The sequence below is a fragment of the Equus przewalskii genome, chromosome 1, assembly GCF_037783145.1.
Source record: "Equus przewalskii isolate Varuska chromosome 1, EquPr2, whole genome shotgun sequence".
Taxonomy (NCBI): Eukaryota; Metazoa; Chordata; class Mammalia; order Perissodactyla; family Equidae; genus Equus; species Equus przewalskii.
Window position 1 is genome coordinate 145,935,515 of NC_091831.1, and position 27,643 is coordinate 145,963,157.

Below are 27,643 nucleotides of genomic sequence, written 5' to 3' on the forward strand. Positions count from 1 at the left end.
GAGGACCCGGAGCCCTAAACCTTACCCAGTGGTATCTGGTGTTGCCTCACAAAGTTCACCAGATCCAGGGATCCTTCCTCAGAGGAGCTGAGAAATGTCCCATGCCCAATTCTGTCAGGAAGCAGATCCAGGAGTACTTGTGTTTCTTGTTTTTGGTTTGGAATCTCAAAAAAAGGAGAGAGAGGGCATCAATAACCTCTTTCAGTGGTTCTTACAAGTACTTTTTCTGTAGCCAGGTACTTTGTCCCTCTGAGAAGGTAATGCAGACATTCTGGGAAGCTAACCTACCTATACCTTCCCAGCTCTCTTTTTCGCCTGTTATCTTTCCATTTATTTCCCAAAAATTTTTTCTTTTTTTTAAATTGAGGTAACATTAGTTTAAAACAGTATATAAATTTCAGGTATACATCATATTTTGATTTCTGTGTAGACTACATCATGTTCATGACCCAAAGACTAATTACCATCTATCACCATTCACATGTGCCCTGTCACCCCTTTCGTCCCCCTCCCTCCCCCTTTCCCCTCTGGTATCCACCAATCTAATCTTGTTGTTGTTATCTTCTATTTAGGAGTGTCCCAATATTTTTCTTGATTCATTTCAATGACAGTAATAATTATTAGAGTCAATAATAATAATAACATACACTTATTAAGGACTTATTTTGCGCCTTTTCACATAAATTCTCCTTTAAACCTCACAAGAATCTTACCAAGTATTAAGATGAAGAAATTAAAGCTCAAAAAATGTAAGTAATTTTCAAAAACAAAATCCCACAACTCTACATGTACATGTGTGTTCTGTGTTGTGTATATGTGTTCACACATATTAGAAAAAGGTCTGGAAAATATAAACACAAAACTGTTAACAGGATCATCTTGGGAGCAGGACTAGAATGGGAAGAGCTTGTGTTTTTTTTTTCCTTCTACATTATACTTTTCTACACTTGGATTTTCTTCAGATACATATAAGTTTCATAGTTAAAAATATAAAGCATTTTTTAAAAAGTTGTCCAAGTTCATAGAGCTAATAAATGGTAAAGAGTAAAACCTGGCTCCATCTGACTCCAGGGCCCAGACTCTCCCCACACACAGTGTGCTCATGTTTTATTTTAAAAACAAGGCCAGCTACATACATACCACAACCTCTGCAAATATCTGGCTGTGCTCTTCATCTCCTAGATAGCCTAAAAGGTAAATGACTACAACATGTTGAAATGAAATGGTTTTTTCTTTTTTTGAAGAAGAAGATCAGGCCCGAACTAACATCTGCTGCCGATCCTCCTCTTTTTGCTGAGGAAGACTGGCCCTGAGCTAACATCCATGCCCATCTTCCTCCACTTTTTACATGTGGGATGCCTACCACAGCATGGCTTGCCAAGCGGTGCCATGTCTGCACCCGGGATCTGAACCGGTGAACCCTGGGCCACCGAAGCAGAACGTGTGAACTTAACCACTGAGCCACCGGGCCAGCCCCTGAAGTGGGTTTTTTTACTTTTTTTTTCTTGGTGAAGAAGATTGGCCCTGAGCTAACATCTGTGCCCATCTTCCTCTATTTTATATGTGGGACACTGCCACAGCATGGCTTGATGAGCAGTGTGTAGGTCATGCCCAGGATCTGAACCTGTGAACCCCAGGCTGCCAAAGTAGAGTGCACAAACATAACCACTATACCACCAGGCCGGCCCCTGAAACGAAATGTTTTACATACAATGGATCAAACAAGAAAGCAACAGAAACTAAGGTAAACAGCCGGTTCTGATGCTGCGCAAAAGACTGGAGATAACTGGTCACAGTAACACATGCTGGCTCTTCCATCATATTGACCAATAGCTTCAATCAGGCATCAGTTAGGTCAGCTAGAAGGTGTCCTATGAGTGAAAGATCTTTTCCTTTTCCTCCCAAAGCCCCAGTACACAGTTCTATATTGTAGTTGTAAGTCATTCTAGTTTTTTTATGTGGGATGACACCAAGCATGGCTTGATGAGCAGTGTGTAGGTCCGCACCCAGGATACGAACTGGTGAACCCCGGGCCACCAAAGCAGAGCGCACAAACTTAACCACTTGGCCACAGGGGCAGCCCTGAAAGATCTTTTTGATCAGAGTGTGGAAACATGGATCCTAGATTTTAAGTTCTGCCACTAGATGACTGACTCTCTGCTTATAGACATGAAAAACACCAGTATTGACAAGAAGCTCCAATTTTTTCCTTAATCTTTAAATCATGATGCTGCTCAACCTTTATACATTACGCCATCTAATACTCACAATAACCCTGTGAGGTAAGTAGATTAAGTATTATTTCCTACATTCAAGAAACAATAAATCCAAACTCATCAAGTTGTATACATTAATTATATACAGCTTTTTGCATGTCAAAAAAGTAAGAAAAGAAACAATTAAATAGATAGAAGTACTGAGGTAGAAAGTAAATGCACCTGTAAAATGGGGAGAAGTGCAGTAGAGTCCTTGTCTGCCTCACAGGGCCATGCTTAAGAAAGTGACTCTTCTCCAGCCACTATCTGTCCATTATCTGTCACTGTGCTCATGCTGCCAAGGACCTGGGGCCTGATGAGGGGCACCTGACCTCCTGCTGAGCCTTATCAAATGATGATGAGCTCCTTCCTTTCCTGCCAGTGCAGGTGATACTTTCAGCTCCCTTCCCTTACCAAGACAGGTGAGATGAACCGGTGCTTCTCTCAGTGTCAGCATGCTAATGACAGGATGATGATGGAAATTCACGCACTTTCTCTAGCAAGATGTCATTAAGCTGTTTTAATGACACAGCTGTACTGGAAGTCAACAGCCACCTCCAGGAACCATAATAACAGTAACATGAGAGACTAAAGCAAGTCACGCCTTTATCATTATAATTTACAACTTAAAATATTTCTTCTTTCCCCCTCTAAAAAGGGTTATCCAAGCCAGGTTTATTTTTAGCCATTTACAAATGATTATTACTTACCATTAATTTTTTCCATTGTAATCTACCCTCTCCAGCCTAATTTTACAATATTATTTACCTCGGAAAGATGCAATGCCAACTTCAGACCTGCTTTTTTAGCTTCTAAAAGAGGTTCTAAGAAGTCTTTTGCTTGTCCTGCCTTGAAGATAAAAGTTAAAATGAGGATGCATGAGAATTCTGGCAAACTGAAGAACTGGGTACCCTGTCTTAATAAACAAAGGAATAAAATAATGGCAGACTGACTCATTTACACATTTTGTTTATAAAGCACCTACAATGTGCTAGACACATTAGGGAATACAAAGCTGGCAAAGACACAGTCCCTGTCCTCAAGTCAAGTATGAGTGAACATGAGGTCAATCAGCTAACCTAGATATTGCAGCCACCAAATTTTATTTCCGGAAGGGTATCTAGATATCTAGTGCTAAAGAGGAGAACTCACCTGATTCAGGAACCTGCATGATTAATAAAGAAAGCTACTATCAAATGGAGGGATGAAACAAAAGCAGAACAGTCCAGGTTTAAAGCCATGAGAACCAGTTTCATGGGACTGTCTAAGTCAATGGTTTTTAACCAGTTCTGCCCCCCAGGGGACATTTGGCACTGTCTAGAGATATTTCTGATTGTCACAACTAGGAGCATGCTACTGGTATCTAGTGGGCAGAGGCCAAGGATGCTGCTAAACATCCATCAATACAAAGGACATCCTCCCACAACAAAGAATTATTTGGCCCGAAATGTCAATAGTGCCAGTTGAGACACCCTCCTTCAATCGGACATTCAAGAAACTCTAGGCCAGCCTTCTCAACTGGGATATGAGATAATTATGAGATAATTAAGCCCTAGCCTTAATTAAGCATTAAACATGCATTGTATATAATGGATTAACTTCTCTCCTATATATGCAGAATGGTACTAGCTATGCAGCATCTTTAGAAAAATGAAGAAAATTATGCAAATGTTGAGCAAATCTTTTTTTCTTCTTATTTAGGGAGCTTAATTATTTCACAGAACCCTGGTTGAGGACAGTTACTGTAGGTTTTCTGGTCATCCAGGACAGAACAGGGCTTTGTCTATCCACACAGAGAGTCTGCTAGACCTCTGCAGAATGGAGGATGCTCCAAGCTAATCCTTATCCCACATAAAATGTTTTTAACTTTTAGAAATAAAATGTATTCAGGAAAAATAACTTACAGTAGGGTCTCCACTGAGGTCAAGGCCAAGAACTGTATCATCAGTAGAAAGGAAGAATTCTTGAGCAAGTTTAACAGTCTCCTTGGCTACTGAAGGGCCACCTCTTCTGTCAATTGCTATCAAATACCTTTAATATAAGGAAAACACAGTTGAAAACAAATATTGTGCAGATGAAAAAGACAACTCTGAGTATGGCCAGAGAGGCATGACAGGCGGCATATAATATACCTTACTAGCAAAATTATAGCCTGACTGACATGACATCTTTTTTTGCCAGAGGGAATGAGACATGAATTCCTAAATACCACCAAATATCTAGTGTTCAAATTTCCGATTGTTTCATATTTTTTTGTTCATGTATTTGTTTTTTACAGTTTGTTTGATTCAGAATCCAACTAAGGTCCATATATTGTGTTGGTCAATGCTTCTCAAGTCTATTTTAACCTGAAGCCACTCCCTTCACCCCCACCCAAAGAAAAGAGACTACCTGTCTCTTTTCTTGAATTTATTTGTTGAAGAAACCAGGTCCTATAAAGTTCCCCATGGTCAGGATTTTGCTGATTGAATCCCTGTATCACTAACACGTCCTCCTCTCTCTTCTGTTTCCTATAAATTGGATCTAGTCTAGAGGCTTAATCGATCAGATTCAATTTTTTTGGCAAGAGAATTTGATAGGCGATGGTGTGTTTTTTCATTAGGAGGCTTAGATCCATTATTTCATTAAGGGTTACAAAATTGGTAATATTCTAACATGTATCCAACAGCTGATACACATTCATTCTTCATATATTAGCTGAAATTCTACAAGGAACCTAATATCCAGAGGACTACTGTTAATATTGTGTAATTTCACCCTGCATTTATTAGTTTATCTATTTAATCACAAAATAAAGAAATTCCTCCAGCTTTTATTTACTTACAAAATTTGGATCAATTATTTATAAAATGAAATGTCTTGTTTTTTTCACTTAGTTTCTCTTGTCATTAAATAATGTTAGAAAACAATATAAATCATATGAACATAACATAATATAGTTGTCCTCTGATTGCTGGACACTTTAGGATGTTTTCCACTTTTTGTTATAAATAACACTACAGTGAAGAATCTTACATGTAAATCAATCTATTTCCTTAGGACACATTTCTAGAAGAGAATTACTGGGTCAGACAGGAAAACTATTTTTATAGATTTTAATACATATTGTTCTCTAGAGAGGTTTTATTAATTATATATGCTCACCAGCAGTGTGTAAGTTCACGAACACTGGTTATTACTCTTTTTTGGGGGGGGGAGCTATCGAAATGGCATTGTAATAATTCCTTTTAAAATTATCTGATTAGTGAATTTAAATAGTTTTCTATACATTTATTGCCCATTTGTATGTCTTCTGAATTCTCTCCTTGTCTTTCGCCTGGTTTTGTATTGGGGTATTACTCTAGTAAAGTTTAATTCTGAGAGATTTTTATAGCCAGAAACTACACAGCTAGCTTTCTTCCTTCTTCCTGCAAGGAATACTGAGCCTGACTATGTGCCAGCTCTGTTCTAAGTACTGGAGGCGTAGTGGTGAATCAAAAGACAAGGTGCCTGACTGCACTGAATTTACACTCTAGTGGGTGAGTTGTATACACAAATAAAACAAAATAATTTCTGATCTTGTTAAGAGTGCCATTTATTAATGGGGTGACTAGAGCATTTGTTGGGGGGCACTTTAGATAAGGTGGTCAAGGAAGTGATAGCCAAATTGAGACCTGAATAACGAGAAGCCTGCCATGCAAGGATATGGTGGAAGAGTGTTCTAGGCAAAGTAACAGGAATTACAAAAGTGCTGAGGTGGGATAGTCTTGGCCTGTGTGAGGAACAGAGAGCAGGCCAGTGCATAAGTGATGAGTGGTCCAGTGAGGATGTTCAAGTAAGAGAGGCAGCCAGACCACGTGGGACTTTGTGGGCCACAGTAAGAAGTTTAGATTTCAGCTGAAGAGCAATGGGAAGCCACGCCTCACTGGAGCGACAGGACTCAGAATTTTATCGCCCCATGAATAAATTCAGGACTGCACTCTCAACTTTAAAACAGGGTTTTTGACTCTGTTTTTTCTATCGTAAGATAAAAATGAGGGGCTGGCCCCGTGGCCAAGTGGTTAAGTTCGTGCTCTCCGCTTCGGCGGTGGAGGGTTTCACTGGTTCAGATCCTGGGCACGGACATGGCACCACTCGTCAGACCACATTGAGGTGGCATCCCACATGCCACAACTAGAAGGACCCACAACTAAAAATACACAACTATGTGCTGGGGGGATTTAGAGAGAAAAAGCAGGAAAAAAAAAAAGATTGGCAACAGTTGTTAGCTCAGGTGCCAATCTTTAAATAAATAAATAAATAAATAAAAAAGATAAAAATCATTATTGGTTGATTTATAAAAATCTATTACACTCCTGATCAAAACAGTAAAATTTTCACATTCTAGTTTTTCAAATGGTGACCACTAAGGTACAATGCTTCTTACCTAACGTCAATGTCTAAGTCTTCTTGTTTGCACTGTTTTATACCCTCAAGTATAGATTCCACATAAGTTTTTTCAGTCATTCCTGGAAAGGATACAAAGAAAACACATATAAAGAGATCATCAACTATTTCATCCTTCAATATCAGCATCCCTCTAATTATAATGATATAATTACATTTTCACTTTATGTTGTCACAAGGGTATGGTTAAAGATGAGTTAAAACATGGCTCCTACAGGTATATTTTACTAAATGTTAATTGTAATAAAATTGAAAAAAAAAAGACATACAAAATACAAGCCCTTTTAAAGGCCTTGTAAAATTATTCTTAGATTCAACAGACATAAAACTACTCTCACAAATTGCTATTAAACTTTTAAATATTTGTTCTAACAAAACAATAACAACAACAAACCCCTTTCTAAGGCCTAGCCTTAAAAACAAAACATTTTTCTCTATTAGCAGAATGTCTTCCTGCCAGTCCAGAAAAACAGCCTTCTCCCAGGTTCCTTTCTCCTCAGTCCTGCTCAAGCTCAGCGCTTCTCATCCAAGGTACTTGAGACGTTCTTCCAAGTGCGAGTGCTCAAGCCCTCCTCTTCTGGGGGCTATGAAAGAGCACGCTCCAGAATAACCTCCTCTAAAATACTCTTGTACCCCAACTCTAAAATGCTTACTTTTGGTGGAAAAATCTCTAGTAAAACATATAAAATTATAAAGAAGAAAAATAAAAATAACCTGTAATCATACTACTCAGAGATAACCACTGTTTTTGTTTTTCTAAGCATACATATATCTATTTTTCAATAGATGAGATGCTATTAGGGATATATGTACCCTGTTCAGTCATTTAACACTGTATTCTGAGCACATCCCCATGTCAACAAAGTGTCTTTGCAAATATTTTTATTGGTTGCCTAATATTCCATCAACCTTTATTTAACCATTCTCCTATCGTTGCATACTTAGCTTAACATTCCCCTTTGAATCTCCATTTGAAGAGCAACCTAGTTTGTAACAACTGGCAGGTTTCTTCCCTCCTTCCCTTTCACTACCCTCACCAGCATAACTTGGAACTGATTCTGCAGTTTAAAAATGAGAGATAAGAATCTTCTGCTTGTCCCGTTGCAACACTTACTTTACTATATGTAGTTTCAAATATTTTACCCCCTGAATGATGACTGGGCTACACATGGCAGGGCACAAGATGACCTGGAAGGGTCTCTTCAGGTCATAGACAAGGTGCTAAGAGGGATCCAATGACACTATATAATATCTCCTGATGCTGCTCGTATGGAAAGAGGGTTCCAGGAAATTTCTCCAGACCACATCCAGATCTGCTCATCTCCATGTGGAGAAGTTTTACCACATCACAGCTTGCTCCTGGCCTAAGATACTGTCAGTCCCTGAGAAGTGACTGAATAACCTTCATTTCAGGGATTGTCATAAAACATGATTCTGCTTCTACTCAGTGGCATTTCTCACAAGTGCCCTTGATGCAGGGAGCAAGAGTTAGCTTCTATTTAAGACAATGCAACTATAAGGAGCAAGTGTCCTTTCCTCAGAGTAAGTAAGAAGAACAAATGAAATTTTTTCAGGCCTTTTTATTTCCCTTAAACAGAGATTATCTGATCTGATTTTTTAACTTAAGACTAACTCACTCATTAATAATGTACACCATTAATGTACATAAGAAGACTTGGACTGTTGAGTCTAATTCTCCAACAGTGTAAAAGTGCGTGCTTCATATTCTCAACTTGTAAACACATGAATGACCAAAGCACATGGGAAAAGAGATAGTACATTTGCAGAGAAGTAATTAAATTCTACCTGTAGCGTTTTCTCTTCTAGGTGTGCTCCTTAGTTCCAAGTACTTGACACCATCATCTGCAAATTCTTTAATCACATCTTTTGTGACCTGATAATAAAGGCAATGTACACAATATTATAATGTTAGTGTAAGCATCCCAGTGAGAATGCCAAATGCTACAGCTTTATTTCACACATTAAATTTGATATGCAAGGAATGCTGGAAGTCTCTCACATGGTTAAGATTATCTGGTTTGTCATGGTGGAGACTGTGACAGAAATAGAACATTTCCAACTGCCATCAACACCCCCTCATTCTCACATTCAGTTTAAATCTGCACATCAAATCACCCACACCTTTTGTTTCTCTTCTCTCCTTTTAACCATTTTAACCGTTTCTCTATTTCCTAGTGTTCCTAACAGCAGATTGATAAAACAGAGAAATGAGGTAAAACTAAAACCAGTTAAAACCATCTATGAGTGTGTAGTACTAGAAAGGTACTTACGGAAATAAATAGCTAAAATGATTAGGTATTACTGATGTAACATTTAAAGTCATGGCTTAAAGTTCTTATTCAAGCTATTTAGGAATAAGTTGTATTTTTCAAGAATTTCTTCAGGCAGGGTTAAATTTTCCTCAGAAGTACTCAGGGAAATTTCTCTTAGGCAAAGGAAATGGGTGATAAATATGACCAAAGTTATATCCAATTTAGCGAAAATCTCAACAATACAAAAGTTACTAAGTTACCAGGGTAGATATCTAAAGGCTGAAGGCATGTTTTCCTTCTCTGCCATCAATCCTAAAAAATACCAAATCGAGAAGAAAAAAGGACCAGGTTGGAAACGCTGTGACAACCAGCCCTAGTTAGTCCTTACAGTTGGTATCCTAATCTTAACCTGCTTTGACTACATGCACATGGGCACGCGAGTGCAGTGTCCTGGGAAAGGAACAAGGATTGGCTGGTTGTGCAGACAGTGCCTAATGGGGTGGCACCACCTTGGTGGATGCATTGCAATCCAAGGTGTGCGCTTCATCTTTTTCCCTTTGTTTTAAAACTAAAGCCAAAAAGGAAATTCCTTTTTGGAAGAAAGTCTAGAGAATCAGCCTCAGAGACTACACAGCTCAGGGCAACACAACAGCATTCAGAATCAGGTGACACCCCTGGACCAAGCAAGATGCCACTGCTTCCTCCAGCACTGAGCATGACCCTGCAGCCTCTCCACCATCATGGCAGGCGCTGGACCCTGTGGCACCACTGCTCCAGCAACTCCATGTTGCTGCCACTGCCACTAGAGTGTGGGCCTCGTCTTTGCAGGTTGAGGAATTTGCATCTTGTCATTACTCCAGAACTGAGCAGACCCAGAGAGGCCAACTCACTCTACCCCCGCTCACATGAGACACACAGAAACCTATTTGTTCACGGATGCATTGACAATGAGGGTGGAAGTGAGGGAGTGAAGTGGTAGTCCTTCTCAGTGACTGAAGTGATCATATCTACTATCCAGGGCACCCCCTTTCCTGGTGGTAAGGTACCTGTGAAACCAAATAGAACAAGAGAAGGTTGATGGCAAGTATAGAATGAGAGCAATGGGAGGAAGATTTATCTAGGCCACGGTGAGGCCCGTGGAATCCTCCCTACCCCATGTCCAAGAACACTTCCATATCTGCAGATTCAGCCCTTTCTGCTCCATGCAGCAACAGGTACTGAGGGCAACTCTGTACTCTTCGGGCTTTCCTTTCCTATGCCCTGGACTGAGAACATGTACTCAAGTTCCTTCTTCAGACAGAGTACATCACAGTTAGTTAAGTTTCTGCTTACTCAAAGGATGGCAAGACTGCATATCTTGAATGAGAAAGAACACGGGTTCTGGAACCAGAGATAGTCAATTCTGCCACTTAGTCTCTGTGAGTGACCTTGAACTCAAGTTACACCTAACCTCTTTAAGCCTTAGTTTTTTTCAGCAGCAAAAAGGAAACAATAAAAATACGCACCTCAGAAAGCAGACTTGAGTGTAGTGTTTGGCACATGCCACAGTTAATATTATTTCAGTCACACTGCAATCCTCTCTCTTTGAGATTACACCCAGGTCACCCTGACTAGACTGTTAAGTGATCCCCACATACTCAGTCCCACCTCTGCAAACAATCTCTTGGCTTACTCCCACACATGGTTCATTTATTATACGTAACCATTAGAAAAAATGCGAAGCAAGCAGTATAACCTACGTTTCTGGAGAACTCACTTTTGATTGGTCAAGAAAGAATTTTCCTCCTTAGCTGAGACTGATTCTCGTGATAAGTATTAAGTAAATTAATCACCTTTTGGAGGAAAGTTAACTCTGACAAGATTTTGCTTCTCTCCTTTTATAAAGAGGACATTTTAAAATGCCATCCTGGTCAGATCAATGATACAGAAGCCAGTCTTCCATATCAGACTCTGGTATCACAGAACTTCAGATAAGAGAACACACTAGTGTCCTTTAGTTCTTCAACCCCAGAGGGAAGGCACAATTTCCCTGGGCATTAATCATTCAATCTCTAAGCACTTCTTCAACTTCTTCATTCTCTACAATGTCCACCCAGGTAGTTAAAAGTATTGCAAACAATACAGACAAAGTCTTATCAAAGACATGCCCATCTGTGGTCAAATACTTCATATGATATGTTACACATCGAAAACAGGACAAGATTTTCTCCTTCATATTGTTCTCTATCTAATGTCAAGATGTCAATCTTGGTTCTGTCCTCATATCTTTTACAATGAACACAGTCTCTTGATATTGGCTCTTAGGCAAATGTCTTACACTGGTTTTGAACAGAGGTGCCATAAAAAACAGAAAACATTTTCTATCAGACTCTTGATGAAAGCAAAAGGTCATGTGCTACAACAGAACGGCATAAATTACTTAATTTTTTTAATAGTTTTTTCTAAGCATACTTGCTTCCATGTCTCCATTTCTTTCTTTTTTTTTTTTTTTAAAGATTGGCACCTGAGCTAACATCTGTTGCCAATCTTTTTTTTTTTTCTCTTCTTCTCCCTAAAGCCCCCCAGTACATAGTTGTATATTCTAGCTGTAGGTCCTTCTGGTTGTGCTATGTGGGATGTCGCCTCAGCACAGCCTGACGAGTGGTGCGATGTCCGCGCCCAGGATCTGAACCAGCGAAACCCTGGGCCACCAAAACGGAGCACAGAAACTTAACCACTTGTCCACAGGGCAGGCCCCACTTAATAGTTTTTAAACCAGTCTAAAAATTGCTTCATTTCTTACCATTAGAATATCTTCAGGGCTGGTTGTAAACTGATGAATAATCTGAAACATCTGGAAACACCTGCAACGTGAAAAGTTTTAATATAGTCTAGTCATCAAAAACTTGTCACTCAAGACAAACTCTCTAAGCTCAATTAATAGAATTTAGGCTGATAGCAAGTATATATTTATAAAGAACTACAGAATAGGTTTTTCAAAAATTACATTGATCAGGAAGGATAATCAAATGATTGAAAATAAAACATAACTGATATTTTTAACTGGGAAATAATAGTTCCCCTCTCCACCCCCGACCCCTGCTGGTAGCAGCCAACAGGGGGAGAAAATCGATAAGCCTATGTTTTCAAGTTTAAAGAATATTCCAATATAGTATAACTTTACAAACAACATAAATCACTAAAAATACTGTCGACAGTCTGACAGTTGAAAAAAAAGCTGTATGTCAAGTTATACTTTCCATACCAGATGGCTACCGTACTCCTTTAACTGCTAAAATCTAAATTCTTAATACTATGTACAATCACAAAATAGTGATAGAGAAAAAAAGAAGTATGTCCACAACCTCCCAAAACTTACTCTTCCAAAGTTCTTTTCTTTCCCTTGTCAATCACAGTCATCTGATCGTGGATTTTAAGACCTGGCTTCTTGGCTATTAACTTCTTCATGGTATTAGAACTAATGGATCCATTTAAGTGGGCATGAAGTTCCTACAACAAGAATATAATCAGTAAAAACTTCTCAAGTATCCACTAGATTCATAGCATCACACCAGGTACTTGATGTTTGTAGTCTGTACTACTAGGCAAATTGCCTACTCGATGTAGCTATATAACTTTTAAAGTTTACAAAGTTTACAAATTCTACCTATAAAATTTACTTTTCTTTTGTGAAAAGAAACAACCCAGAAGTTATTATAAAGCAACCGCTCCAGAATTCCATGGTTGAATTCTTACCACTTTAGGTAATTCTGAGTAAAAGGCTGTCTTCCATGGCTGCTGTTCTTCCGCTTCTGTCATGATTCAGCAGAACAAAATGGTCTTCTCCAAACACTCTTATTCTTGGTATGGACAAGACAATGTACTTCACTGAGTAAATATTATGGTCTTGAATTTCCTTCAGATTGCTTTACGTCCACACATTTTTATAGATTAGCTGCATATGCAGCTCTAGGCTCAGCTTCACCTGTTTAAACAAACGTGACCATTTTCAGATGTTGACATAAAAGCAAAGAAACAGGATTTTGCTAATATATTTCTCAAAAGACAAAAGCGCCCCTCCAAAGCTAACTTAAATGAGCTAACAATCTGAACTAGAAATAAGAAAAGGCCTCAAGTTGGTAAGAGGTGGATTAAAATCTGAAATTTCACAGGGTGTATTCCTTACCAATTAGCCCTTTCTATAAAAATACTTCTAAAACTAGAAATTTATAAGTCCTATTTTGGGTAGAAAGTTTACATTTTTGAACTGTTTAAAATATATAAAGGAAGAGCAGAGGCATCGGAGTCAGATGGACCTAGGTGAATCTGTACTGGTTCTGCCACTCAGTAGTTGTGTGGCCTTAGTCACTTAACCTCACAGCTTCAGTTTCCTTATTTGAAAAAATGGAATAAAAATGCAGAGTAGCTGTAAGGATTAATAAAGTAATTTAAATTCCCCTCTTCTATGTTCCCATATAATCCAGTGACTACCTTTAACCAGCACTCTATCACACTGTATCTATCACTGATTTACTTGTCTTTCCCCTTCACCAGACTATCAGCTTCCTAAGGACAAGGACTATGGCATATTCTACGTCCTTAGCGCCTAGCACAGCAACTAGCACATTGGAGGTGATAAATAAATTCTAAGTTCCCTTTACCTCTGAAGGTGGCTTACAAATAAAGATAAAATTCCAAATGAAATTTAGTGATTTTCAAGGTAGCCACCTTGACCTCCTGGGTTCTCACGTATTAATGCTGACGACGATGTTGAAAAGAATAGCAATTTCCATTCAGAGTCTATCAGGTATGAGGCAAGCACTTTTAAAAATATTATCTTTAATTCTCCTAATAATCTTGCAAAGTAAATACTTTTACCACATTACAAACCAATAAATTGATACTGAGAGGGGTTAAATAAGTCACCAAGATATTAAAATGGGAAATAAAAAAAATAGTTTGTACAAGACTAGACAAAGCCATAGAAACCCACAGAAAGACCAACCCAGTATTAAGGTGGCATTTCAATGGAATGCCATAGTAACTGCTTAATAAATAGTAAGAAACAAAAAAGATGGACTATGTAATCAATGATATTTAATACTTCTACTGAAGAACATAAAAGATGTCATTAAAATGGAAAAACATACCTTATCTTGCATAGGTAAAGTCAATTTGCCATAAATTGACTTATGAAGTAAATGTTAATCAAAATATTCCAAAAATTATTCTATAGAAATTGATTTTAAAGTTCATATGGAAGATTTAACTTGTAAAAATATCCAGAAAAAACTGTGAACCTCAAAAGAATAATACCCAATATTAGTAAAGGTGTGGGTAAAAGTTCTGGTGGGAGCAGAACTTGGTATAGTCTTTTTGGAAAGCAATTTGACAATATCTATCAATACTGGAAAAAAAAAACCCATATATTTTTTGACCCAATAATTCTACTTTTAGGAATTCATCCTATTATTTTATAGGATATGTAGAAATAGATTTCTTGTAGCATTACTTATAATAGCAAAAAACAGGAAACAACCCAAATGTCCATCAGCAGGGTAAGGGTTAAATTAATTACATCTCCATCCAACTGAATATCTATGACTATATGGAAAGACCTCTATGATATAGTGTTTCTTCCAAAACATAAGTTGCAAAATAGACTGTTTAGAAAGATGACACTTATGAACAAAGCATATATGTACGTACACACACACCTATTTATTTACATCTTTATGCCTAAAACACATATGAAAGGATACATAGAAAATCGTTGCCACTAGAAAGTGGGTTGGAAATGGCAAAGGTCAAGGAAGAGAATTTTACATTTCCCTTATATAGTTTTCTGCAATTTGAAGATTTTACAGTAAGTATGCAATATTTGATAGCTTTTTGAAATAATTTTAATAAATGAAATTTTTAAGTAATTAATAAACATACCACAACTTACAGAATGCAGTAAAGCAACTCTAAGAGGAAAGTTTGTAGCAATAAACATCCACATTAAGAAGAAAGATTCCAAACAAACAACCTAGCCCTACATCTTAAGGAACTAGAAAAAGAGCCAACTTAGCCCAAAGTTAGCAGAAGGAAGGAAATAAAAAAGACTAGAGCAGAAATAAATGAATATAGAACAGAAAAACAATAGAAAAGATTAACCAAATTAAGATTTGGTTCTTTGAAAAGAGAAACAAAACTGACAAACTTTTTTTTTTTCTGTGAGGAAGATTGGCTCCACGCTAACACCTATTGCCAATCTTCCTAATTTTGTTTGAGGAAGACTGTCCCTGAGCTAACATCCATGCCAATCTTCCTCTATTTTGTACGTGGGACACTGCCACAGCATGGCTTGATGAGCAGTGTGTAGGTCCACACCCAGGATCTGAACCTGTGAATCCCAGGCTGCTGTAGCGGACCACATGAACTTAACCACTACCCCACCAGGCTGGCCCCAAATTGACAAACTTTTAGCTACACTAACCAAGGAAAAAAGAGAGAGACTCAAATCATCAAAATTATAAATGAAAGAGGAGGGGCCGGCCCCATGGCTGAGTGGTTGGGTTTGCACGCTCTGCTTTGGCAGCCCAGGGTTTCGCCAGTTCAGATCCTGGGTGCAGACATCACACGGCTCATCAAGCCATACTGAGGTGGCGTCCCACATGCCACAACTAGAAGGACCCACAACTAAAAATACACAACTATGTAACCGGGGGCTTTAGAGAGAAAAAGGAAAAACAATCTTTAAAAAAAAAAGAAAGAGGAGACATTACAACTGATAACACAGGAATACAAAGGATCATAATAGGGGCCAGCCATGTGACTGAGTAGTTAAGTTTGTGGGCTCCGCTTTGGTGGTCCAGGGTTTTGCCAGTTCGGGTCCTGGGTTCAGACCTAGCACCACTCATCAGGCCATCCTGAGGCAGCGTCCCACATAGCACAACCAGAAGGACCTACAGCTAGAATATACAACTATGTACAAGGGGGGGCTTTGGGGAAAAGGAAAAAAAAACAAAATTGGCAACAGATGTTAGCTCAGGGCCAATCTTTAAAAAAAAAAAAAAGGATCATAGGAGGCTACTATGAACAAATATACACCAAAAAACTGGAAAACCTAGAAGAAATGAAAAAATTCTTAGAAACACACAACCTATGAAGACTAAATCAGGAAGAAATAGAAAACCTGAACAGACCAATACTAGTAAGGAGATTGAATCAGTAATCAAAAATTTCCCAATGAAGAAAAGCCCAGGACCAGAGGGCCTCACTGGTGAATTTTACCAAACATTTAAAATTAACATCAATCATTCTCAAACTTGCAAAAATTGAAGAGGAGGGAACATTCTCAAACTCATTTTACAAGGTCAGCATGATCCTGATGCCAAAGCCAGATAAGGACACCACTGGAAAAGAAAACTACAGGTCTTGGGCCAGCCTGGTGGTGCAGCAGTTAAGTTCGCACATTCCGCTTCTCAGCGGCCCGGGGTTCGCTGGTTCAGATCCCGGGTGCAGATATGGAACCGCTTGGCACACCATGCTGTGGTAGGCATCCCACATATAAAGTAGAGGAAGATGGGCACAGATGTTAGCTCAGGGCCAGCCTTCCTCAGGAAAAAGAGGATGATTAGCAGCAGATGACAGCTCAGGGCTAATCTTCCTCAAAAAAAAAGAAAAGAAAAGAAAAGAAATCTACAGGCCAATATCCTTGAAGAACAGACATGCAAAAATTCTCAACAAAATACTAGTAAACTGAATTTAGCAGCACATTAAAAGGATCATTCACCATGATCAAGTGGGATTTATTCCTGGGAAGCAAGGATGGCTCAACATGCAAATCAATCAAGGTGATACATCACATTAATTGAATAAAGAAAAGAATCATATGATTATCTCAATAGATGCAGAAAAAGCATTTCACAAAATTCAACATCTTTCAAGATAAAAATACTTAAGAAGTTAGGCATAGAAGGAACATATCTCAACATAATAAAGGCATATATGACAAGCCCACAACTAACATCACACTCAATGGTGAAAGTTGAAAGTTTTTCCTCTAAGATCAAGAACAAGACAAGGGTGTCCACTCTCACCACTCCTATTCAACATAGTACTGGGAAGTCCCAGCTAGAGCAATCAGGCAAGAGAAAGAAATAAAAGGCATTAGAATTGGAATGGAAGAAGTAAAAGTCTATTTGCAGATGACATGATTTTATATATAGAAAATCCTACAGACTCACTCAAAAAGCTGTTAGAACTAATCAATGCAATTCAGTAAAATTGCCAGAATACGAAATTAACATGCAAAAATCAGTAGCATTTCTATATATTAACAACAAATTTTCTGAAAAAGAAATAAAGAAATTGATTCCATTTACAATAACATCACAAACAAAATATTTAGGAATAAATTTAACCAAGGAGCTGAAAGATCTCTACTCTGAAAACTACAAGACATTGATGAAAGAAATCGAAGAGGACACAAATAAATGGAAAAATATACTGTGTTCATGGGCTGGAAGAATTAATATTGTTAATATCTCAATACTACCAAAAGCCATCTACAGATTCAGTGTAATCCCTGTTAAGATTTCAATGGCTTTTCTTTTTTTACAGAAATAGAAAAAACACTCCTAAAATTTATACAGACCTACAAAAGACTCTGAGTAGCCAAAGAAACTCTGAGAAAGAAGAACAAAGCAGGAGGCATCACACTTCCTGATTTCAAGCTATACCATAAAGCTACAGTAATTAAAACAGTATGGTACTGGCATAAAAACACACAAATAGACCAATGGAACAGAACTGAGAGCCTAGAAATAAACTCAAGAATATAGTCAACTAATATTTGACAAGGAAGCCAAGAATGCTTGATGGAGAAAAGATAGTCTCTTCAATAAATGGTGCTGGGAAAATTGGATCTTTACATGTAAAAGGATGAAACTTGATCCCTATCTTACACCACTCCCCAAAACTTACTCAAAACGGATTAAGGACTTAAATGTAAGCCTGAAACCATGAAACTCCTAGAAGAAAACATAGGAAAAAAGCTTCTTGACATGGGTCTTGGTAACGATTTTTTGGAAATCACACCTAAAGCATAAGCAACAAAATAAAAAATAAACAAGTGGGACATCAAACTAAAAAGCTTCTCCACAGCAAAAGAAGTCATCAACAAAGAGAAAAGACAACCTACAGAATGGGAAAAAAATATCTGTAAACCATATAGCTGATAAGGGGTTAATAGCCAACATATATAAAGAACCATACAACTCAATAGCAAAAATAAACAATAATAATAATCCAATTAAAAAATGGGCAAGGGACCTGAACAGATATTTTGCCAAAGAAGATATGCAAATGGCCAAAGGGTATCTGAAAACATGCTCAACATCACTTGTCATTAGGGAAATGCAAAAGAAAACCATTATGAGATATCACCTCACACCTGTTAGAATGGCCACCATCAAAAAGAAAAGAGATAACAAATGCTGGCGAGGATGTGGAGAAAAGGGAACCTTTGCTCACTGTTGGTGGGACTGTAAATTGGTACAGCCACTATAGAAAACAGTATAGCGGTTCCTCAAAGAATTAAAAATAGAACTATCATGTGATCCAGCAATTCTACTTTTGGGAATATATCCAAAGGAAACAAAAATACTAACTAGAAAAGATATCTGCACCCCCATGTTCATAGCAGCATTATTTACAATAGCTGAGACATGGAAACAACCTAAATTTCCATCAATGGCTGAATGGATAAAGAAGTTGTGGGATTTATATACATGATCTCATTTATATATGGAATCTAAAAAAAACCAAACCAAATGACAAAAAATCCCACCACACTCATAGAAAAAGAGATCAGATTTGTGGTTACCAGTGGTAGGGAGTGGGGGCAGGGGGAAGTGGAGGAAGGTGGTCAAAAGGTACAAACTTCTAGTTATAAGATAAGTACATGCTAGGGATGTAATGTACACCATGATGACTATAGTTAACACTGCTGTATGACATACAGGAAAGTTGTTAAGAGAGTAGATCCTAAGAGTTCTAAGCACAAGGAAAACTTTAATTTTCTTTTTATTGTACCTATATGAGATGATGGATGTTAATTAAACCTATTGTGGTAATTATTTCACAATATATGTAAATCAAACCATCACGCTGTATACTGTAAACTTATACAGTGATGTCTGTCAATTATTTCTCAAAAAAGGGAAAAAATAAATAATTCATTAATAATTTTAATAAATTAAAATTTAAAATAATTAGTAAATTATTTAAAATAAGTATCGGAGGAGGTCATCAGAGGTTCCTTACCCCCTCCTCTGTCCTTGGAATGTACATTCTGCCCACCATCCCCACATCAGGAGCTGTTTCAAGGATGCAGCCTTAAGAGAGTATAGTCATGCTTCACTTAACGATGGGGATATGTTCTGAGAAACGCATCGTTAGGCGAGTCTGTTACTGTGCAAACATCATAAAGTATACTTACACAAACCTAGATGGCATAGCCTACTACACCCCTAGACTATATGATATAATCTTACAGGACCACAGTTGTATATGCGGTCCTTGGTTGACTGAAATGTCCGTTATGTGGCACATGACTGTAATGTGTTGTTGAGACCATCTGGACTGTGTACGTGGCTGAACTCGATTAAGGCCTCTACATAAACTTTTAAGATTCTGGCAGGCAGGTTCGGAGATCTACCCATCTTGCCACTGCCCAAGAAAAGGCTCACATACAAGTTCCATTGCTTATTAAACCTGCCACCCACCAATCTGGAGTGGTTTGCCTCTGTCTTCAGTCTCTCTTTACCCTCCTTGCCCTCCAGGTACAGGGGCTAGTTTCACATCTCACCCAGGGAACTCCCAAGGCTGTGAACCAACAAAAAATCAAACAGTGGGGCTGGCCCCGTGGCCGAGCGGTTAAGTTCGCGCACTCCGCTGCAGGCGGCCCAGTGTTTCGTTGGTTCGAATCCTGGGTGCGGACATGGCACTGCTCATCAAACCACGCTGAGGCAGCGTCCCACATGCCACAACTAAAAAAAAAAAAAAAAACCCACAACAAAGAATATACAACTATGTACCGGGGGGCTTTGGGGAGAAAAAGGAAAAAATAAAATCTTTAAAAAAAAAAAAAAAAATCAAACAGAGAAAAACAAATACCATATGATCTCATTTATATGTGGAATATAAAAAAACAAAAAATCCTAAGCTCATAGATACAGAGAAAGATTGGTGGGTGCCAGAGGCAGGGGGAGGGGGAGGAAATGGATTAAGGGGGTCAAAAGGCACAAATTTCCCACTAGAAAATAAGTCAGTCATGGGGATGTAATATATAGCATGGTGACTATAGTTAATACTGTATTGCATATTTGAAAGGTGTTGAGTAAATCTTAAAAGTTTTCATCATAAGGAAAAATTCTGTAACTATGTATGGTGATAGATATTAACTAGACTTACTGTGGCGACCATTTTGCAATATACACAAATAAAATAATAATAAAATAATTGATAAATAATTTTTTTAAACTCTTGCAAAACAATTTTATTATTATGAATTGTAAGAGGAAAGAACTTTTATGTTTAGACAATAGAATGACAGCCTGAAAATCCACTTAGGACATTTTACACAACAGGCTGGAAACAAATCTAAGAGGTGGCTAGCTTTTCATAAACATTTTCAATCTTACTCCAGGATCCTGACCTTATTTTTTGCACATTCAAATCACCCCTCAGGTTGACCTTTACTTGTGAGTAAATTTACTGACCTATTGGCTATAGTGTTAACCTACGGAAACTTGAACGCCATCAAAACAAACACAATCTTTACACGTTTAAAAATAATTGTTCTTCCCACAGCCAACATCATACTCAATGGGCAAAAACTGAGCGCCATCACCCTGAAAACAGGAACGAGACAAGGATGCCCTCTATCACCACTCTTATTTAACATAGTACTGGAGGTCCTGGCCAGAGCAATCAGGCAAGAAAAAGGAATAAAAGGAATCCAAATAGGGAGTGAAGAAGTGAAACTCTCACTGTTTGCAAAGGACATGATCCTATACATAGAAAACCCCAAAGAATCCATTGGAAAACTTTTAGAAGTAATCAACACCTATAGCAAAGTTGCAGGGTATAAAATCAATTTACATAAATCAGTAGCATTTCTATATTCTAATAACGAACTGACAGAAAAAGAACTCAAGAACACAATACCATTCACAATCGCAACAAAAAGAATAAAAGACCTTGGGGTGAATTTAACTAAGGAAGTGAAAGACCTATACAATGAAAATTACAAGACTTTCCTGAAAGAAATGGATGATGACATAAAGAGATGGAAAGACATTCCATGCACATGGATTGGAAGAATAAACATAGTTAAAATGTCCATTCTACCTAAAGCAATCTACAGATTCAACGCCACCCCAATCAGAATCCCAATGACATTCTTTACAGAAATAGAACAAAGAATCCTAAAATTCATATGGGGCAACAAAAGACCCCGAATTTCTAAAGCAATCCTGAGAAAAAAGAACACAGCTGGAGGCATCACAATCCCTGACTTGAAAACATATTACAAGGCTACAGTAATCAAAACAGCATGGTACTCGTACAAAAACAGGTGCACAGATCAATGGAACAGAATTGAAAGCCCAGAAATAAAACCACATATCTATGGACAGCTAATCTTCGACAAAGGAGCTGAGGGCATACAACGGAGAAAAGAAAGTCTTTTCAACAAATGGTGCTGGGAAAACTGGAAAGCCACATGTAAAAAAATGAAAATTGACCATTCTTCTTCACCATTCACCAAAATAAACTCAAAATGGATTAAAGACCTAAAGCTGAGACTTGAAACCATAAGGCTTCTAGAAGAAAATATAGGCAGTACACTCTTTGACATCAGTATTAAAAGGATCTTTTCGGACACCATGTCTTCTCACACAAGGGAAACAATAGAAAGAATAAACAAATGGGACTTCATCAGACTAAAGAGCTTCTTCAAGGCAAGGGAAAACAGGATTGAAACAAAAAAACAACCCACTAACTGGGAAAAAATATTTACAAGTAATACATTCGACAAAGGCTTAATATCCATAATATATAAAGAACTCACACAACTCAACAAGAAAAAGTTAACCTGATGAAAAAATGGGCAGGAGACATGAACAGACATTTCTCCAAAGAAGATATACTGATGGCCAATAGGCACATGAAAAGACGTTCATCATCACTGATCATCAGGGAATGTAAATCAAAACTACACTAAGATATCACCTTACACCCATTAGAATGAGAAAAATAACTAAAACTAACAGTAACAAATGTTGGAGAGGTTGTGGAGAAAAAGGAACCCTCATACATTGCTGGTGGGAATGCAAACTGGTGCAGCCACTATGGAAAACAGTATGGAGATTCCTCAAAAAATTAAAAATAGAACTACCATCCAATCCAGCCATTCCATTACTGGGTATCTATCCAAAGAGCTTGAAGTCAGCAATTCCAAAAGTCCCATGCACCCCAATCTTCGTTGCAGCATTATTTACAATAGCCAAGACATGGAAGCAACTTAAGTGCCCATCAACAGATGAATGGATAAAGAAGATGTGTTATATCTATAAAATGGAATACTACTCAGCTGTAAAAAAGAACAAAATTGTCCCATTTGCAAAAACATGGATGGACCTTGAGGGAATTACGTTAAGTGAAATAAGCCAGATAGAGAAGGACAATCTCTGCATGACTCCACTCATATGAGGAATTTAAACATGTGGACAAAGAGAACAGATTAGTGGCTACCAGGGGAAAGGGGGGGTGTGGGCACAAAGGGTGAAGGGTTGCACCTACAACACGACCGACAGACAATAATGTACAACTGAAATTTCACAAGATTGTAACCTATCATTAACTCAATAAAAAATTTTTTTTAAAAATTGTTCTTTTATTGATGCTTGCCTAGGATACTGCTACCAACAATACCATGCCCTGCCAAATTCAACCTTCCAGGGCTGGGTTTGGCCTGAGTCAGAAGAAGCTGGGCTGTGAGGGAGGAGTCAAAAGGCAAAATGTTGAGATATGATCTTCCTATATTTGTACTAACATTTCATCAAGTTAGAGCAGGGCCAGAACCCAGTCTCCTGTCTCTCAGAGAACTTTTTTCATGCCAAAAAAACCCCAAAAGGGAATTCAGAGTAATAAAAACATTTGTTACTATTTATTAACCACTTACTATGAGCCAGGCACTGTACTAAGGGTCTTAGAGGGTTACTTTACTTAATTCTCAAAACAACCCATCAGGCACTATTATCCTCATTTTACATAAGAATAAACAGATTAAAAAAATAACCAGAAAACAATCATAAGGCACCCAAATCACAAACTTTGCTCCATTCTCTTTCTTCTTCAATCACTTTTCTTGATCTGCTCTTTACCAAAAAAGTAATATTTCTAACATCATGTACATTTTACTAACTTGTCATTAAAAAATTCATTTCTACAGCACTATACATTTTTTTCAAAGTCCTACAACTCTTTTTTTTTTTTTTCCTCTTTGGCCCTCGATCAACCTTGAGACACCTCACAAAGCAGCACTTACTCCTCTCATTTCAGAGGCGAGGATCCCAAGGCCCAGCAAGCTCAGGGGAGTTCTCCCACTCCCTTCAGGGGCAATTCCAAACTTCTCAAGTGTTGCACCAGACCTAACCGCCTCACACTGAACTGACAACCCAGCAAGGAGCTTTACAGCGACAACAAAAGCCACCAGGCATGAATTCCCTGTATTTCTCTCTGTCCTCCTCCACACTTGAACTTATCTTTATTATACCATTTCTTCCCTCACGAGTCAGAGAAAAAGGATTCATTCCCTGTCCCCAAGACTAATTTGTGCTGACGATCCCATTCTTTCCTATCTATTCCAAGTCATTACTCCACCAGTTAACGTCACTTTTCTATTCCTCCAATCTCTCGCTCCACTGGCAAACTTCTCTCAGGAGACCAACATGCATGTGCAGTATTTGCTTACATCTAAAAACCAAAAAAACAAAAAATTTTCTTTTATCCCACATTCCTCTTTAGCTACTGCCCTGCCTTTCTTTTCCTTTTGAGCTAAGCTCCTTGAAAGTATAATTTAGACCGGCTGCCTCCATTTACTTTATTTCCTACTCACTGAAACATGGATTACACTCTTGCTGCTCCACAGAAATTACTCTCCCTAAGGTTATTAAGAGCTCTTAAACCCAAATCTGAATGACGCTTCTCAATTATTAAACCTTTATCCTGACTCAACCTTTTGAGTTCCAGTATCCAAACTAGCTGGATTCCAAAACTCACGGTCTTAACCATGTGCTAAGCTGCTTCAAATCACAGTCATCCCGATTTCCTTCTCCATCTCAGCCCCTACTGTCAGTCACCAAATCCCAATTAATAAATTACAAATCTCCTAAATATCTCTGGAAGCGGCTTCCCACTGGTGATGACGCTCAAACACCTAATTTAGAAACTTGATGGTTATCTTAAACCCCCAAAAAGACTCAGACCACGTCAGAAGGAATAATTGCCTCTCTTCCGTGATTCTCTCCTCCGCGGGCATATTCAACACTACCCTAGAATCACAGAACTCTCAAAGTGGAGGGGAATGTCATTTTACAGCTGAGAAACAGAGGCCGAGTGGTTAACTTATTGTCAGCTTCGCACAGAGCCAGGAATATAAGGGAAATAATAGTATCTATCTGTGGGGACACTTATTGGGTGAATCACCACCTCGGTAAAGGTTTTTTCATTTTGGATCTGGCCTCAGGGACTTGTTTTCAGGTTGAAATGGGATCTCTTTCATAACGATGAAAGCATTAAACAAATTAGTGAGCACTAGTAGTTAGCATCCGAGGAACGACACCCTGTCCTTGCTCACCAAAGTCAGTGGTCTTAACCCTGCTTTGCCCCACCAGGGGGCATCCTCCGTCCAAGGAGGTCTGGTTGTCAGTTCCCACAGACTCACCTCGTCAAGATTTTTGTCAACGGTTGAGTCAAGTACGAGAACTTAGGTAAAAAAGTTCAGACGGAAAAGCTTGTAGAAAAGCGCCAACCCGCGCTTCCCTGACACAGTCCACGCGTCCACAATAAGCCGTAGCTGGCAACTTCCCGCGAAAACGCAGTCCCAGAGAATGAGAGTCAATTCCAGTCGAATTTTAGCACAAGCTACATCCTCTTCAATTCTGATTGGCCAAGTGCCTTCTGCCCGGAAGTGACGCACACGTGTGCGCGGAAGAGCAGAAACGGAGCGGGGGCGATTTTTCCGTACAGAAGTCCGCGAGGCGGGTCCTACGGAAGGACAGATTGCCACTCCTGAGTCTCTCCTGGCCATGGGCCCGCGGAGCCGCGAGCGTCGGGCAGGGGCAGTACAGAATACCAACGACAGCAGCGCCCTCAGCAAGAGCTCTCTGGCCGCGCGCGGGTACGTGCACGACACCTTTGCCGCGTTGCTAGTTCCGGGGACTGCGCGCCGCGCGCCTCTCATCCACCGCGGCTACTACGTCCGCGCACGCGCCATGCGGCACTGTGTGCGCGCCTTCCTGGAGCGGACGTGCGCCGCCCCGGGCGCGCCTCGCGGCCAGGTAGTGTCGCTGGGCGCCGGCTCCGACTCGCTGTATTTTCGCCTCAAAAGTGCCGGCCGCCTGGCCGGGGCTGCGGTCTGGGAGGTAGATTTTCCCGACGTGGCGCGGCGCAAAGCGGAGAGGATTCGAGATATGCCGAAGCTGCGCGCGTTAACGGGACCCTTCCAGAGTGGGGACCCCGCGTCACCGCTGTGCTTTGAGAGCCCGGACTACCGCATCCTGGGCCTGGACCTGCGGCAGCTCCCTCAGTTGGACCGGGCCCTGGCCGCCGCGGGCCTTGACGCGGCCTCACCCACCCTGCTCCTGGCCGAGGCCGTGCTGACTTACCTCGAGCCGGATGATGCCGCGGCCCTCATCACCTGGGCGGCCCGGCGTTTTCCTAATGCCCTTTTCGTGGTCTACGAGCAGATGAGGCCGCATGATGCCTTTGGCCAGTTCATGCTGCAACATTTTCGGCAGCTGAATTCCCCCCTGCACGGCCTCGACCGCTTCCCCGACCTGGAGGCCCAGCGGCACCGCTTCCTTCAGGCTGGCTGGACTGCCTGCAGTGCCATGGACATGAATGGGTTCTATCGCTGCCTTGTGCCCGCAGAAGAACGCGGGCGCATGGAAAGTCTTGAACCTTTTGATGAGTTTGAGGAGTGGCATCTGAAGTGCGCCCACTATTTCATTCTGGCCGCTTCTAGGGGAGACGCTCTCTCCCAAACTCTGGTGTTTCCATCTTCAGACGCCTTTCCTCGGGTGGATCCTGCCGCCCCTTCAGGAGTCTTCCCTGCCATGGTAGTCACTAGTGACAGCCAGGGCCCAAACCTTAAGAGATATGGCCACACCTCTGTCCTTTTGAGCTCAGGCATTATTCTCAGTGCGGGAGGATTTGGAGAGCAAGAGGGGAGGCATTGCCGAATTAGCAAGTTTCACTTGCTCTCAAGATATTGTGACACTGAATGGAAAGGCAACCAAATATGCGGTTGGGGGACTGGAGCTCAGTGGGATGGACGGCTTTATCATACCATGACAAGACTTTCAGATACTCAGGTTCTGGTTCTGGGAGGGAGACTGTCCCCAGTAACTCCAGCCTTGGGGATTCTCCAACTTCATTTTTGTAAGAATGAGAATAATAGCACTGAGAACCTAAGTGTAACAGTAACAAAGGCGGGCCCAGAAGAAGATTCCACTTTGTCACGTTGGAGGCATTCAACAATAGAAGTGTCCTATGAGAACCAAAAATATTTGTTTGTGTATGGGGGTCGAAGTGTGGTGGAACCTGTACTAAGTGACTGGCATTTTCTGCATGTGGGGACAATGGCTTGGGTCCGGATCCCAGTGGAGGGGGAAGCACCTGAAGGTCGGCATTCCCACAGTGCTTGCAGCTGGCAAGGGGGAGCCCTTATTGCTGGAGGTCTGGGTGCTTCCGAGGAGCCACTGAGCTCTGTACTCTTTCTGAAACCAATCTCTTGTGGATTCCTCTGGGAATCAATAGTCATCCAGCCTCCCATTACCCCAAGGTACTCCCACACAGCTCATGTGCTCAATGGGAAGCTTTTGCTGGTTGGAGGGGTCTGGATTCATTCCTCCTCCATTCCTGGAGTGACTGTTATCGATTTGACTACAGGATTGAGCTCTGAGTATCAGATTGACACAGTGTGTGTGCCATGGCCATTAATGTTACACAACCATACCAGCGTCCTCCTTCCTGAAGAGCAACAGCTCCTGCTCCTTGGAGGTGGTGGGAACTGCTTTTCCTTTGGCACCTACTTCAACCCCCATACAGTGACATTAGACCTTTCTTCCTTAAGTGCTAGGCGGTAAGGACTGGACTTTTGGTATATTCAGGACCACTAATTAGACAATAAAGATTTCCACAAATAGGATTTGACTCTGACTATAGATATTACCACTTCCTCCTTCTGTCTCTTTTTTTTCTCATTAGCACTACTATCCAGTACAGAAAGTGAAAGAGGTTGTTAAAACACATACCGGTGTTCAGAGAGATGGTACAAAAATAAAACATAAGTAGGCCTATCTGAAGAGAGTGGTCATCTAGTCCTGCAGTAGGAGTTGGGGGACCTTGGATCTCTGTATCTAGTTTATTGGT

The 27,643-nt window shown here is 39.9% G+C and overlaps 2 protein-coding genes across 6 annotated transcripts in view; one reads left to right on the plus strand and one right to left on the minus strand.

Annotated features, from left to right (window-relative positions):
- The window catches only part of MAPDA (N6-Methyl-AMP deaminase), a 36,743-nt gene extending 11,541 nt beyond the window's left edge, over positions 1-25,202 (minus strand). For all 5 annotated transcript variants that reach the window (XM_008528516.2, XM_008528517.2, XM_070582608.1 and 2 more), the window contains exons 1-9: positions 24,933-25,202; positions 12,689-12,917; positions 12,312-12,442; positions 11,736-11,796; positions 8,487-8,574; positions 6,661-6,742; positions 4,160-4,286; positions 3,024-3,104; positions 26-164 (exon numbers count right to left, since the gene is read on the minus strand). In XM_008528516.2, coding sequence (XP_008526738.1) covers positions 26-164; positions 3,024-3,104; positions 4,160-4,286; positions 6,661-6,742; positions 8,487-8,574; positions 11,736-11,796; positions 12,312-12,442; positions 12,689-12,751 — 772 coding nt within the window. In that variant the 5' untranslated portion in view covers positions 12,752-12,917; positions 24,933-25,202. The remainder of the gene's footprint in view (positions 1-25; positions 165-3,023; positions 3,105-4,159; positions 4,287-6,660; positions 6,743-8,486; positions 8,575-11,735; positions 11,797-12,311; positions 12,443-12,688; positions 12,918-24,932) is intronic.
- Positions 25,203-25,296: 94 nt separating this feature from the next.
- LCMT2 (leucine carboxyl methyltransferase 2) lies at positions 25,297-27,417 on the plus strand. Its single transcript, XM_070582553.1, has one exon. The coding sequence runs from the start codon at positions 25,297-25,299 to the stop codon at positions 27,355-27,357; it is 2,061 nt and encodes a 686-aa protein (XP_070438654.1). The 3' UTR covers positions 27,358-27,417.
- The last annotated feature ends 226 nt before the right edge of the window (positions 27,418-27,643 follow it).